Raw genomic sequence first — 15515 nt, forward strand, 5'->3', positions numbered from 1 at the left:
TATTAAAATGTGTTTCCTCACCAGGATTTTTGAAAATAAATAAATATATTGCAAATTGCTGCAAAGTGTGTATAACTGAATCTAAGATCGGAACAATGAAAAATGGAGAGAACGGAAAAGGACAGATTCTTCCATCTACCACTGTTACCCAGGCAAATATCTAGGCCTGATCTTAGAAACATTTACAGTGGTACCTCGGTTTAAGTACACAATTGGTTCCGGAAGTCTGTACTTAACCTGAAGCGTACTTAACCTGAAGCAAACTTTCCCATTCAAAGTAATGGAAAGTGGATTAATCCATTCCAGATGAGTCCGCGGAGTACTTAAACTGAAAGTACTCAAACCGAAGCGTACTTAAACCGAGGTATGACTGTATAGTTGGGCCATGGCAGAGATAACCAATCAGCCATAGTGTGAGAGGCTGGGCTGGGGGATAGAACCAGGGAAGACAATACTGTCCCCTTTTCCTTCACCCTCCAGCCTTCTGCCCCCTGATCTTTTGGACTACCATTTCCACTGGCAGAGGCTGATGGGAGTTGTAGTCTAAAACACCAGGTTGGGGGAGGCTGTTCTGTGCCACATCACAACCCTCCCTCATGCAGCATACATCAAATGTATTTTATCACCCTCAGTTACTAAACAACTGTGGTTTTATTCTCAGTTACTCTCTTTCAGCTTAGTCACTCCTATTCTCATTTATTATCTTCTTGCATGATTAAGTGTGGTGACTGACCTTTAGGGAATTTTGATGGGTCTCTTTTGTATGCCAGCATAACTGTGGAATGGTTTTAATTATGGTACAATCATGATGCAACTGTGTAAGGAGCAAGCACTTCATTCAATATTTTATAATGTTCTGTGTTAATAAAAATGTGAAGTAAGAGTAGATTTGCAATTCATTAGTCTTTTCAGCTTAAACAAACTACAGAGGAAATACTACAGTGAAAATATACTACTTATCAAAAACAGCATAAAAGGTTTTTTTTAAAAAAAGGATTAAGTGGGTTCTTAATGTTTTAAATAAAATAAACTTAGCTGAATTGCAATGTGCAATTCTCCAGTGATACATCTTGGGAACATTTTGCTAAACTTAGTGTTCCTAGTCCTAACAAATTCAGAGATTCATAATAAGACACAATTCAGAATCTTTTAAGAGATCTCAGGTTTGTATTTTTTAAACAAACAAACACTGGCCTTATCTCATTGCATAGATTTCCCCACAGTGTGTAGGAAGAGCATATCAAAACAGTGTTTGATCTTCCTCTGAACCAGGTTTATGCACAGTTCTTATGGGAACATACTCCTGAACATTTGCTCCTGAAAAATGTCTACAGAGAAGTCTAGTACTTCTTCCTGGGTTCATATGATCATAGCTCCGCTTTAGGCTAAAATGCCACAGTTTTACAACCCAAAGAGACTCAAGACAAAGCAATGCCGGCACCTAAGAATAACAGTCTCCAAAGAAGTTCTCTTAGAGCGAGGATTCCCCAGAGGTAACTTCCCTTCCCTCTCCTCTCCCTGTGCAGCCCCTCCAAGTGTCCCTATTTTCCAGGTTTCTGATTTGATCCCGGAATGTCCCATTTTTCCTTAGAATGTCCCTATTTTCATTGGAGAAATGTTGGAGGGTGTGGTAGGATGTCCCAATTTTCATTGGAGAAATGTTGAAGGGTATGGAGTTATCCGATTCCTGTGCAGTGTCTGAAGGTACTCCTGTATAGGGAAGGTTTTTTTTAATGTTTAATGTTTTATTATGTTTCTATATATGTTGGAAGCTGCCCAGAATGGTTGGGGCAACCCAGTAAGATGTGTGGGGTATAAATAGTAAAATCATCATTATGGAATAGGACATCCCTAGATTCATCGGATAAATGTTGGAGGATATGCCTGTGTATCCTCTCAAAGTCTACGCCAGAAGGTTGAAGGACCTCCTGAACAGGGCTTTTTTATTACCGTATTATTGCCAAGCGTATAAAGCTGAATGCACGTAAGTTAAATGCTTGTAAGTTATGAGTTACCTGTATACAGGTTTTTTCCTGTTTTCAGAAAGCTTCCAGAGGATTTCAGATTGAATGTCTATGTGAAGGAACAGCATTATTGAAATCCTGAACATATCTAAGCTTATTATCTCTGCAAAATAAAAAATAATATATGCAGTGTATTATTTGCTGCCAGAAATGCCATTTTAACTTTGCATCACTATCAGCAAAGTCCAGGAAGATGACTAAAGCGAGATTTTAATTTGTTCATGAGGATTATCCACCACCACTTGTTTATGGATTACAATTACAAGGAAATCAGTTTACATCACAGAAGACTTAGAGTTAACACACACACAAATCTGCATTCCTTCTCAAGAAACATTTTTTAAGTTAATTACCACTATGCGGTTATTCTTGCAATATTGGTTTCCGTCATGTAGTAATTGTAAGATTGAATTTTGAAAATATATCAAGCAAAATTCTCTATTTTAGAGCCACCTACAGCAATTAAATATCTGCACTAATGAGCATCAGAGCTTAGACGCTGTAGTGAAAAGCTGAATGCAAGGCATGGTTTGATAAAGATGCTTTGACTATTATCCAGCAAAGTATCCCTAGGTGCTGTCTAGTACTCAGCATGTAAGTCTGACCCATTTATCCACATGCCTAAATAAGGATCTGACACTTAACTTGTACTGAATTTTAAGAGGTCACAATTTGCTCATTTTTTCCGCACTCTGTGAAGCTTTGGTACTACCAACAAACTACCAATGGGAGGGTTTTCAACCGAAGCACAATGGCACACCTTCCACAGAATTTATTAGCTTACTGAACGACTTACTGAACAAATATATTCTATTCTTAAGGACACAATCTGTATAACAGTTTTGAGAACAAGGGCATGTAAAGGAAAGGCCTGCGTCCCTGAACAGTCTTCCTCTCATAATTTTCCAAAATCAGAGTTTATACATAATCTAAAACAGAGGTGGGGAACCTCAGGCCTCTCTGTCCCACGGGACTCACCCACAACCTTCCCTGGCCTTGCTTCACAACCTCCTTTTGTGGTGTGTTTCTTTTTGTTTTTTGCCTAGATGGAATGTGCCTCTTGAACTCTTAATAATGTCTCTTGCTTGTCTGGATGGGGGATATGGAAGGGTTTGTGTAGAAGCTACTTTACAGTAAAGGTAAAGGGACCCCTGACCATTAGGTCCAGTCGCGACCGACTCTGGGGTTGCGCGCTCAACAGTACAAAGGTCAAATTTACATTCATTTCTCTGCCCACTTTTGCCTCTGATCCCACCCATCACTGCCCCCCCCCCAAGGCTGCCCAAAAAAGGAATATGGCCTTTAGGCTTAAAAATGTTCCCCATCCATCTTCGAATCTAAGGCAATGTAAAGTTCATTTCAAGGAGTTAAGATTAATGGGTAGCAATATGCAAGGGTTATTAGGAACACATTTTCAAATAGTACTTTTCTTTGTTTTAAATGTGTTAAAAATTGTATGCTATGATTTGTGGTTTTGTGCATGCATTGGGATTTAATTGTTTTCCCCTCCAGTGGCATTTTCATGGCGTCGTAGAATGCCAGTCTGAAGAGTCCCTCAACATTAGTGAGTAGCTTTTCAGGGACATCAGGATGATGGCAGTAGAAAGCAGGAACTGAAATGCATTCAGGCAACCATGATAGACTGCACACAGTCTTTTGGTTCCCAGCATAGATCTTTGTCAGGATGCTGTCAGCAGCTCCCAGCTGGTTGCCCAGGAAAGTATAAAGACAAGGATAAGTTTCTTACCGTCCTTTTGTATTTCAATAAAACCCAGTCTCTTGGATAAGGGTGTTGCATCAACGCCTCCAGGGAACTGGGTGGGTCCATTCTTGCCAACTCATCCAGCAGGGTTTCACTGCAAAGTGAACAGCCATCAAGGCTTCCTGATTCCATGCTAGCTCCTGTGACAGCAAACTGAACTCTGTACTGCACTCAATAATTGAGTAAGGAAAACACTGGAGCCTAATCTGAACAGTAGATTGCTTGGTATCTCATCCGTAATTTCCACACTGTGGCTCCAGACCAAATCTATCAGGAGAGCTATGGCCTGGCCAGGATGCAGGTCTATTATACCTTCTGGGGTTGACGAGGCATGTGAGCTTCACCTGTCCTGAGCTTTCTCCAGCTGAGGAATCACACACACCCTCTCCAAGCTAACGAGCCCCACCTGGGCTATGGGTCCTTGCCTGCCTACCCTCAGAACTGACAGCTGTAAGTTCTGGAATCCTGAGATCAGGGGTGGTATGTCCTATTTTGTCACTTTATTGTCTTGCTTTGGAATCAGAATGATTTTCTGATTCATCTGTCTGTTCGCTGTCAATTGTGCACAGTTGATATAAAAAGGAGTACAAGTGGGGTATGCAATAAAATGTTGCAGTGTGGATCACTCCTGTTCAGGGTTCCAGAAAGGCATGCTCCTTTTCAGGCTATTCCATTCATTGACCATTTCCATACTTTTCTCCCACTCGAATAAACAGCATCTTATGCCCACCAAACAAGATAAGGTTGTTTGGAGTTCAGTGTATCTTGTTTTTGTAAAAATGTATTTCTGTCACGGTCCGGTCGGCGGGCGTCAGGACCAGAGGCAAGATGGTGGTGAAGAAGCAGGGTCGAAGGCAGAGGCGAAGGTCCACGGGGCACGAAGCAAGGCGAAGGCAAAGCGAGGGTCCAGGAACAAGAAGCAAGGCGAAGGTCCACGGGGCAAGAGCAAGGCGAAGCAGGGGACCAAGAAGCACGGCAGCAACAAGGCAAGGGTCCAAGGAACAGGAGGCCAGATGCAACCAGGCAGGGATAGCGTTGCTGTGGGAAATGCTGGGCTTTTATCCCTCCCAGCTCCTGCCACCAGGTGCAGTGAGATCTCAAGTGGCCTCACCTGGGTGATTACTCCTTGCCTCTCCAGCACAAGCTGAGGACTTCACCTGTGTGGCCACGCCTTGCTTCTCCAGCACAAGTTGAGGCATGCCCCAGTCCTGCAAAGCACTACAGGCCCCAGAGCCTGACTCCTGCCCATACTCCTGACAATTTCTTGGGACTCCGAGACTGCTGATATCTCCCTCGTGTGTGCAGGGCCGTCCCCAGGCCCGGGCTGGGTGGTGCAAGGGCGCCTGGCCATCAGGGGCGCAGAAGGGGCGCCGAACGCTGGTGTCTGCCTCCGCGCACCTCTCCGGAGGCATGCGGGGAGCGCGACCCTGGGGCCGCCTCTGCCGTGCCTCTGTCTCAGCTGTTGAGCGGCTTCAGGCCACTCTCCAGAGGCGCGTGGGGAGCGCTGGCCTGGAGCCGCCTGAACAGCTGAGAGGTGCAGCGCGACGGCCCCAGGTTCGCGCTCCCCACGTGGCTCCGGAGCTTCGCACGGGGAGCGGGAGGCTGGGGCCACCTCCTCTGAACAGCTGGGAGGCACGGCGCGCGCTCCCCGCACGCCTCCGGAGCTTCGCACAAGGAGCGGGATCCTGGGGCCTCCTCCTCTGCGCCTCTCAGTTTTTGAGCGGCTTCAGGCCACTCTCCGGAGGCACGCAGGGAGCGCGAGCCTGGGGCTGCCTCCTCCGCGCCTCTCAGCTCCCCGTGCGCCCCTCCTGCCCGCCTCACTCACGTGGGGCGCCAAAGGGATCTTGGCACCAGGGCGCCAGATATGGTTAAGACGGCACTGCGTGTGTGTGCGTAAATGGCTCCGTTTTGGCTGGATAAAGATCCACAGTTAGAAAATGAATCTCATAACAGTAATCCTATTCAGGCATTTTCCATACATAGAACATACAGCTGCAAAAGGAAACACTGGGACTGTGCCAGTTGATTTTCTCCCGACTTCTTGCAGGGCACACACAAGAGGCTGAAGGCAGGACTGTCAGCATGGTTCTTCTCCCTTCTTCTCCATGCATAGGTTCTACATCTGGACAATGCCTGAACAGGGCTCATGTCAAGGAGGCTTGAGACTTGTCTAAATGGTCTATAAATTCACATTCTGTAGACAGTACTGATCCAAGCATTAAATTTCAAAGAATTTCTTTTATAAATAGCGACTAATTTAGAGATGAATTAAATGGATTTTGTATCAGCAGCACTTTAGCAGCATTTATTTTGAAATTTAGGAAATGAATATTATACGGTAACAGCATTCTAAGGATACTTGAATGAAAAGGTGTTGAAGACCTCTTCAAGACAAGCACTATCACATTCTATTTATTCCTGAACATCCTTCACCTACTTTTCAAACTGATTCCTTTTTACTGAAGCCCTAAGCTTACCTTTAATTGCATCTACAATTACTCTGTGATACAACAGCTTTCAATAGACAAGTTATAGAAATACGCAGCTATGCAAAATTCAGCCGCAATAGGAAAATTGAAAGCATCCATGTTTATGAGCACCCATGTTTGGAGGCATGAGTCTCTGAATGTCAAACACTGAATACAAACAATACAAACAGGGTTATTACCTCCACTCCCTGTTTGGATAGTTCCCTGCCCCTTCTGCCTTTCAGCTGTTGGAAACAGGGTGCTTGAATTATTTATTTATTTTAGGCATTTATAGACAACCCTTCACTAATATTTCTCCCAGGACCCTTCATAGTGCAGAACAGCAGCAAACAGCAAGGTATACGAAACAAAATAATTAAAATCGACAAACACAATTAAACGTCCATTAAAGCAGTGGAGTGGAAACTTCATTTCCGGTCTTTAAAATACAGCATACTTCCAATACTTAAAATACAAAACCATTAAAATGGCCGGGAGAACGAAAATATCTTAACCTGACAGATACCTAAAGGGTAACAGAGCAAGCACAGGTGAGGCTGTTTGGGAATGGACTTCCATGACTGGGGCACCAGAGATGAGGAGCCCCTCTCCTTCAGACCTTGCTTTGACAACATGAGATTGCTCCTAAGTTCTTAAATCAAAACTAGCTTCTATTTTTGTGCTTCACTTTTTGTGCAACACTTTTAAGCAGGAAGGCATAATGTTCAGAAAAATGCTCGTATTTCCAGTGTCCAGCTCCATTCATACTCAGTGACAGCAGAACAGTGGAGAAAACTCTTCCTTTAGACGTTTTAACTGGAATAACTGTCACAGGCAGGCAAACAAATCGTATAGCACAGCTTCCAAAACCAACAGGATACTGCTATCCTTGCACATGTCCCTTTGCAAAGAAACTATCCTTATAGGCTTTATGTCAACAGGATCTGGTATCCGAGCAGGAGATCCAACTTAATTCTGCCTTAGGCTGCAATCCTAAGCACATCGATACCAAGCATTAAGTCCCATTGAGGTATAGAGAGCTGACCCAGTCTCAAGTCTTAAGTCTCAAGAGAGGTCAGGCATGAAAAATAATAGATTTGAGTGGGAGTCATATGCTGAATGAAATAGATTTGAGTGGGAGTCATATGCTGAATGAAAAACTAATGAAAAACGTAAGACTAACCATATTTCATTAAACCTAGTAATTTCTTAAATACTTTGAGCATAAGCAACTAATGAAAGCATATAGGCTGTTTGTAATTTGACTTAGACTATTGCTCTTTCTTGGGTTCCATGATCACTGCAGATGGTGACAGCAGTCACAAAATTAAAAGACGCCTGCTTCTTGGGAGAAAAGCAATGACAAACCTAGACAGCATCTTAAAAAGCAGAGACATTACGTTGCCAACAAAGGTCCGTATAGTTGAAGCTATGGTTTTCCCAGTAGAGATGTATGGAAGTGAGAGCTGGACCATAAAGAAAGCTGATCGCCAAAGAATTGATGCTTTTGAATTATGGTGCTGGAGGAGACTCTTGAGAGTCCCATGGACTGCAAGAAGATCAAACCTATCCATTCTGAAGGAAATCAGCCCTGAGTGCTCACTGGAAGGACAGATCCTGAAGCTGAGGCTCCAATACTTTACTTTGGCCACCTCATGAGAAGAGAAGACTCCCTGGAAAAGACCCTGATGTTGGGAAAGATTGAGGGCACAAGGAGAAGGGGATGACAGAGGACGAGATGGTTGGACAGTGTTCTCGAAGCCACCAACATGAGTCTGACCAAACTGCGGGAGGCAGTGGAAGAGAGGAGTGCCTGGAGTGCTCTGGTCCATGGGGTCATGAAGAGTCGGACACGACTAAATGACTAAACAACAACAATTGCTCTTCAGAACAAAGCAGCATGAAGTTTTGAATGAAGACTGTACTTTACTGGGGTGGGTAAGGAATAAAGATAAAACAACCAGTCTGGAAGTCTCTTTTCTTAGCAGCTTTGCATAGATGATCAGTTTCAGAGAAGTGGAATTGTCATTGCCCACTCTGAACGCATTCATGGTCTCTGGTCAAACCAGGTCCACAAATGATTTAAGCGCTACTAGTGAAATGTTTGATCTAACTTCTAGCACAATGGTTTCCAAAGGGTGTGATGTGCCACACTTGTGTGACAGGAGAGGATAGCAAGTGTGGTGGAAATATTCAAGGTAATCAAAGAAACATTTAAACATCTCAGTGTAGTGTAGTGTAGTGTAGTGTAGTGTAGTGTAGTGTCGTGTCAATTTTATGATTATGATTATGATTATTTGCAGAATTTGGATAGATAAATTTTCAAGATGAGAGCAAGAGCTTCATGTGATACTGAGGACAGCCCTAGTTGCAATCCAGAAAACGCTGGAGAACACTATTCAGAATGCTGGAGAACACTATTCAATTTGAGACCAGCAACAGGCCCAAGCAACACTGTCAACTCTTACAAATATGAAAGTTCAGAAAATGAAAGACTTATTTGTGTAGATGAGATGAGAGGAGAGTTTGTTTTTCTCAAATTAGACCTAATATATATGAGATTACCCAGCAAAAGCTCACACTGCTCATTGAGCTTGTATACATATTTAAGGTACATATGGAAGAGGCTAATTTATCACTATATTTTGGGAATGATTCCTGCTCTTATGTATCTGCATCGTTTCATACTTTCTGGATGTCCCCCGATCGTATTATAAAGTAGTTGTGTTCTATGTTATAAATCAAGCACTGCCAGGAGTTGCTTCTTTTTGTTTTCCAATGAATTTCTTATCATTCTAGCAGCACTAGTAGTTTGATTTTTGGGGGTTTTCGACCCACACAAAATGACCACTTTGTCTTGCTATAAACCTCATGACAGCAAGCAATAAAGTAAAGCAAAGCAAAGCAAAGCAATTATTGTTGCAGCACACCTGGATATAAATTTGAGCAGCCGAAGGAACACAGCCTAGCTTAAAGGATTTTGATGCTTTGTGGAATAGGTATACAGATCTACAGAGATATTCATCCCCCTCGCACCGTATTCTCACAGCTGTCCCAACACTGATACAGTATATTGATATATTTTAATGGGTATATGCACATATATGATTGGCACATCAACCATACCCCATTACTACTAACGTCCTGACATATTTCTCCAGATTTCAAAAAAGAGAAAAAGAAAAAGGGGGTTCAAATAATAAATGCATTGCCATGAGTCCACTGCATTTCAATATAAGTAATTATTTACATTGTTAATAAAAAATGGAACACGGGGGAACCTTGGAGGGGGGAGACAGTTATTCTGTTAAAGGCAACCAACATTCCAATAAATGACAAGCAACTGTAGGCAGATCATTTCATCTGATGTTCTTCTATCTCTTGCCGTGTTACATAACAAAGCCTGAGATGACTCAGTATTATCTATTGCTTTTTAGTTGAATGTACTATTGGCAGTCATGGGACATGGTTGGTGCTGTGGGTTAAACCACAGAGCCTAGGGCTTGCCTATCAGAAGGTCAGCAGTTCGAATCCCCACGATGGGGTGAGTTCCCATTGTTCGGTCCCTGCTCCTGCCCACCTAGCAGTTCAAAAGCACGTCAAAGTGCAAGTAGATAAATAGGTACCACTCTGGCAGGAAGCTAAACGGCGTTTCCGTGCGCTGCTCTGGTTCGCCAGAAGCGGCTTAGTCATGCTGGCCACATGACCCGGAAACTGTACGTCGGCTCCGCCGGCCAGTAAAGCTAGATGAGCGCCAGAACCCTAGAGTCGTCCACGACTGGATCTAACTGTCAGGGGTCCCTTTACCTTTACTATTGGCAGTATGGGCTGTTTCTGAGAGTGGAAGTGGAAGCTGGCTCACAATATTCACACCTTCACTTGGCTTCCCTTTAGTTAGTGTGGAGATCCTAGTTCTGTGCAAAGAAAAACTTCTCAGGAAAGTGGTTTGTTTTGTAATACGTTCAAGCATTATGGATTGGGCAAATCTGTAGTCTAAGCCAGGGAATGACGAACTTTGGCAACATCAGTATGTATCACTTAGTTTCTCCCAAACGAACCTGCTATATTTTAAGGTTCCCTTCAAATGAGATACTTTAAGCTCACAATGGCTATAAAGCAAAGGCTCTTCTTGACTGTGGTAACCCATCTGTTGGATGTCTTCCTCAGGGAAGCTCACCTCATGTATTTTAAAACCTTATTTTGCCAGAACTTTTAAAACCTCGGGGACCTGAATCTGGCTTTGTTTTATTTTACTGCTATAATTTTTAATGTTTTGCTTCCACTGTTTCTGCTACTATTGTTGTGATTACTTGAATTTATTGTTTCAATACTTTATATTAAAACTTTTCTGCTCTTATACAGTACAGTCCTCGGATCATTAGAGCTGAAAGACATTGTAAAAATAAAACACTGAAAGCCATGTTAGAGGCTGATGCAGCCATGAGGCTGTAATTTAATGCAAAAATCTGGATTCTTGTGATTCTACATGCTTCACAAAACAACTTCCAAACCATTTGTTCTAGTGGGTGAGTAGATAGAATTCTCTTATTTGCAATACAAGTAGTACTACAGATTGTTTGGCAGATTAATAAATGTCATCATTTGTGTACATACAAATTCAGTGTTCACTAGGCTTGCAATGAATGCTCATACTATCAAAATACAGCAACCGTACTAATTAACCATCAAGCAAGACACTCAGACCCATCCAAAATGAAAGACAAAAACAAAGCATTTGTCCATTTTAAAAGGTATTATGTTATGTTCTGAATGTCTGCCTCTGAAAGCAGGGACAAGGATAATGTAATTTGCAAGTACACAATTTACACATGTTTACATTCTCCTCTCACAATATAAACACATGTAAAACAAAAAAGGCATTTAAGTGTTTAAAGTTACTGCCATCTCTTTATAAAGCAGCTACAAACCTGCATAAGCACACTCCTGAGTAATTATCAGGAGGTTAATGGAAATGTTTCTGTGAAAGCTATTGCAGCGCTACAGCTTATGCAACATTAAAATATGTCATCAACTATAACCAAAGCCCTTTAAGTAGCCAAAAGAAGCAGCAGGAAACAGTTGGGCAGTCCAGAATAAGAAATAAGTTTATTAACAAATCTATTCATCCAGTAGTTTAGGACCACATTTTAAGAGCAAGAAAAGTAACTCATATCATTAAATATTAGGTTCAACACAGCTTCCTACCCTGGCCCATGTGTAAAAGGCAGTGCACATAAGCCTCACTGCACACAACCAGACCTGAGGCTTGGTATGTGGGAGCCTGTACCTGCACCAAGTCTCTTGAACTATACCATGGCTGCCCCAGTCACAGAACTCCATAGAAGGCATGCCATACCCGGAAAGCATCCAGATGTTTGCCTTCTGTTAGCCTGCATACATAAGCTGCTCTGCTTGGACCCCACAAAGAATATGGACAGAAAAAGGGTTGCACATGGGGGATCACAGCAACAGCAGAGAGGCAAGTATTCCACCTTTATTGAGGTTCTTCTGCTTAGGAGGCTGCACCACAGAAACTGGAGAGGAACCTGAAATGGCTTCATAGGTCTTGCAACAACACAGCAACAACACAGCAGTTGCCAGCGCCCAACAACCTAATCATGACAACCTCCCATAGCAAATGAAGATTGGTTCATAGGTATAAGTAATGCAAAAGACCAATGCAAGTATAAGTAATGCAAAAGACCAATGCAAAATGCAACCCACTTTGCATTTGTTCGTACAAAGCCAGCAGGACAGGGGCTTTACAAACATCCTTCAGACGAGAGAGGTCCACAACTGCCATAGGGCTGCATAGAGTTCTGTAGGGCTGCTTACCGCAAAACAGGTCATACTCCCTGAAGGAAGGTCATTTTGATTCCTCATGAGATGAAATCCTCAAAAGAGTTGTGTCAGAGAGTAACTGCTGCGTGGGCTCATATGGAAGGAAACCTCTCATGAGGTAGTCAAGACTTTAGAGCCTTTAGGGCTTCAAAGTTAAGGACTAGCACTATGAATTATGCGCTGTGAGTCTTGGTCTATACTGGATACAAGAGCTGTGTCGGCACATCTTGCACTAGCTAAAGTTTCAGAACTGTCTTCAAGGGCATTTTCACATAAAGTAGGTTACTACCGTCTTACCACTGTCTCACCTAGAAACCACCAAAACTTTAATGACAGCAGCCTGGTCTCTATTTTCCAGCACCAGGCATAGCCAGTGAATCAACCAGAACCAATGGAAAGTGCTCTTGGCACAGCTGTCACCTGGGGTTCCAACAACAAGACTGGTCAAGCAGCGTTGTTTCTCATTGTCATTACAATGCAACTGTGCCCTCTTTGTGGCCAATATATCGGATGTAATGAAAATAAGGAACACTCCCAGGTGCTCTGCTACTTCTGCCAGATACAGAGAGATGAAGAGTGTACCATCTTTATTTTTATCACTCTGTTGCTGTTTAACAATCTGAAGAGAAAACAAGTGGAAATCTTTCCCCAGAATCTATCTACAGTGCTATTAAATGCCCAGCTGCCCATATATCTGCTGATGTATTTGACTGACCTCTTTCTCATCATCCTTCCAATAACCCATTTGTACTGTGTCTAAGCCGGATAGTGTCTTCAGACCAAGTGAAACAAACCATACTCCAGTTGCAGCACTGGCAAACGGATAGCTAAGATATTAGGACAGTGAAATATACAGAACTGACTTGTGCGGTTAACTTCGAACCATGAGAAAATTGAATTCTATGACATTTCTTTTGGGTATGGTAAGCCCCATAGAAGGATACATTCCAAAATAATTTGATTTATAATAACATGCTGCCTGAAATGTACTCCCATTGCTTTTCCCTATGATATATTCTATTATGAATATTTGGCTTCAATCTGTGGTCATGTGACATTAGGCTTCCTTCTCCCAATGTACTTGTATTGGTCAATATTCAGAACAGCTGCTACAGCTGTTCATTTGCTATAAACAAATACAAAAAAAGAGAAGGAAAGCTCTTTTTAGAAAGTTATTGGTTTAATGTATCAGTAAGTATTTTCCTAACACAAATATAAACTAAAATATTTTAAATGATTTTTCCTGCATTGTAAGTAGATGAAATTATCAAAGGGGAAAGGTCTACCGGTATTTCATAGATGTATACATACTTACATAGTACATACAATTTTTAGTTACCACCTAGCCCTCATCCCGCCTTAATTTATAAATTAGATATCAACAAATATGTTTATAAACATGAGAAAGGGTTTAAAAATAAATAAATCACACAATCAAGTTACAACATACTTGGGAATGTTAATCAGACGTATACCTAAAAATGCGGGAACTAGGTGCATATCCATGAAACATATCCAGAGTTCATGTCAGGAAGAGAAGAGAAAAGCCACAGCACAGATTAATCAAATCTAATCAGGTTTCTAATCCTTTATTATTTTCTATACCATGATCAACAGAACAATTTCCTACTTATTTTCTGTGATAACAAATTCCAGCTCAGAGCGTCAGCTACATCAACACACAAAAGGCTGCAAAACGAAAAACTGTCAGTTTAAGAAACCTGGCTGCCAGCTAGACCTTTCTTGAAGATGCTTTGTGAGAGGGAGCTTTTTGCCCTACAGTCAAATGACAGTCATGTCAAAATTCTAGCACATCACCGTCTTTTACACTGGAGCATAGGGTTCCAAAAAACAATCCATTGCAGGGTAAGATTCTCAACACTGGGGCAGACTGCTTAGAAAAGATATATTTTGAAAGTCACATTTAGCAAAGCTTAACTAGAATCATCATGAGCAACATACAGTATTATTTACTTTGAAAAAACATGATGTGAAGGACAGTTGCAGAAATAATGTGAATATACATAAATTGACTATTGCAGCAGGTACTGTAAACAGATAACAGGCTTTCTTTAAAAAAAGAAGAAGTGTAGAAAGCAAAGCCACAAACACTCTTTTGAATAGATATTAATATCAAGGTAGCCTTACCACGTATGTGCCACTGTAAAACGTCGCCGTTGACGGATGCTTTTATTCACCAGCAACTTTCTGAAAAAGCATGGAGAGTTCCTTGGAGAGCTGCGGGGGGAGATTTTTGGAGAGGTGGGTCTGTTCCCCGGCACTCTGGGAAGCTCGAGTTCCAAATGCATTTGTTCTTTGAAAGTCTTTATGTAAATCTCCGTCTCTGGAGCAGCAAGTTCCTTAGAAGAATCTTTTGCTGTCATAGCTTGGATGTTGTGTTAGCTTTCACCATTCAGAAAACACAACAATAGCACAGCCCAGAGACATTGCTGCAGATTCAAATGCTGATAAATCGAGAACCTCTGTGCCAGTCATTCAGCCAGCTGAGGTCTGAATGAAAAGGCTGCCTAAAGCAACAGCAGCATAATCGAAGAACAGATAAGTCAATCCCTTCAGAAAGGAGCTTGATCAGTCCTGGCTTTCCCTCTGAAAATGCGCCAGAGTGCTTTCTGTGTCAGTAGCCTCCTTGTGGATGTGGTTTGTCTGCAAGCTGCATGGTGTGACACTCGCTGAATTCATTCAGCTGCATATACCAGCTCATGAAAAATGCATAAGGACTCCCCATCAGTCCCTTCCCACATTATCTTAGGTTTAAAATACCTGATCAACACAAACTTTGCTTCCCTCCCCCCATTTCTGAAAAATGACACAGTTTATTTTCCTGTTTGTTACAGGGTGGCTGTTTGAAATCCAGCATGTTTTATTTTAAAGGGTTTTCATTCAGAATTATTTGCTCACAGCCCACACGGCAGTTGCTCCACCTACAATATGCTTATTGGTTCAACTTATTTTGACAAGTGGACGCAGGTTTGCCCTTCCTTATTCTATATATAAAGGGTGCCATGGCACTTTATCAGTCGGACTGCTTCAGAAGAGATCTTGTGCACACACGCCAAGAGCCTCCAGTTCATGATTTCTAAACAAAGGCAAGGCTAGAACTAACCATATTATTAGCAGACTGTAAAAATAAAGACCTTCATCCAAAGGCAGTCAATAGACGGCAGTCAATAGACAGCAAATTAAAAACATTTTTTAAACCCGCAATGGGGTGGGGGTGGGGGAAGCAAAAGCAACTAAATAGGTAGGGTTTTTCTCAATCTTATTTTCTATAAAAGTTTAAGAGCCTTCTGGAAAGTGGCACTCACTGCTATTGTGGAAAGCAAGAAGAACAAGGTAAGATCACACTCATTGTTGCTTTATGGTGAAATCGCACCTGAGCCCTCAAACAAAAATGAGAGT

General features: G+C 42.1%; 1 protein-coding gene across 1 annotated transcript in view; it reads right to left on the minus strand.

Moving 5' to 3' along the window:
- Nucleotides 1-14973, minus strand: part of PDE4B (phosphodiesterase 4B) — a 189944-nt gene extending 174971 nt beyond the window's left edge. Inside the window, exon 1 of the mRNA XM_035121992.3 lies at nt 14244-14973. Coding sequence (XP_034977883.1) covers nt 14244-14479 — 236 coding nt within the window. The 5' untranslated portion in view covers nt 14480-14973. The remainder of the gene's footprint in view (nt 1-14243) is intronic.
- Between the last annotated feature and the right edge of the window lie 542 nt (nt 14974-15515).

This window comes from Zootoca vivipara, chromosome 7 (assembly GCF_965207765.1).
Source record: "Zootoca vivipara chromosome 7, rZooViv2.hap1.1, whole genome shotgun sequence".
Classification (NCBI taxonomy): Eukaryota; Metazoa; Chordata; class Lepidosauria; order Squamata; family Lacertidae; genus Zootoca; species Zootoca vivipara.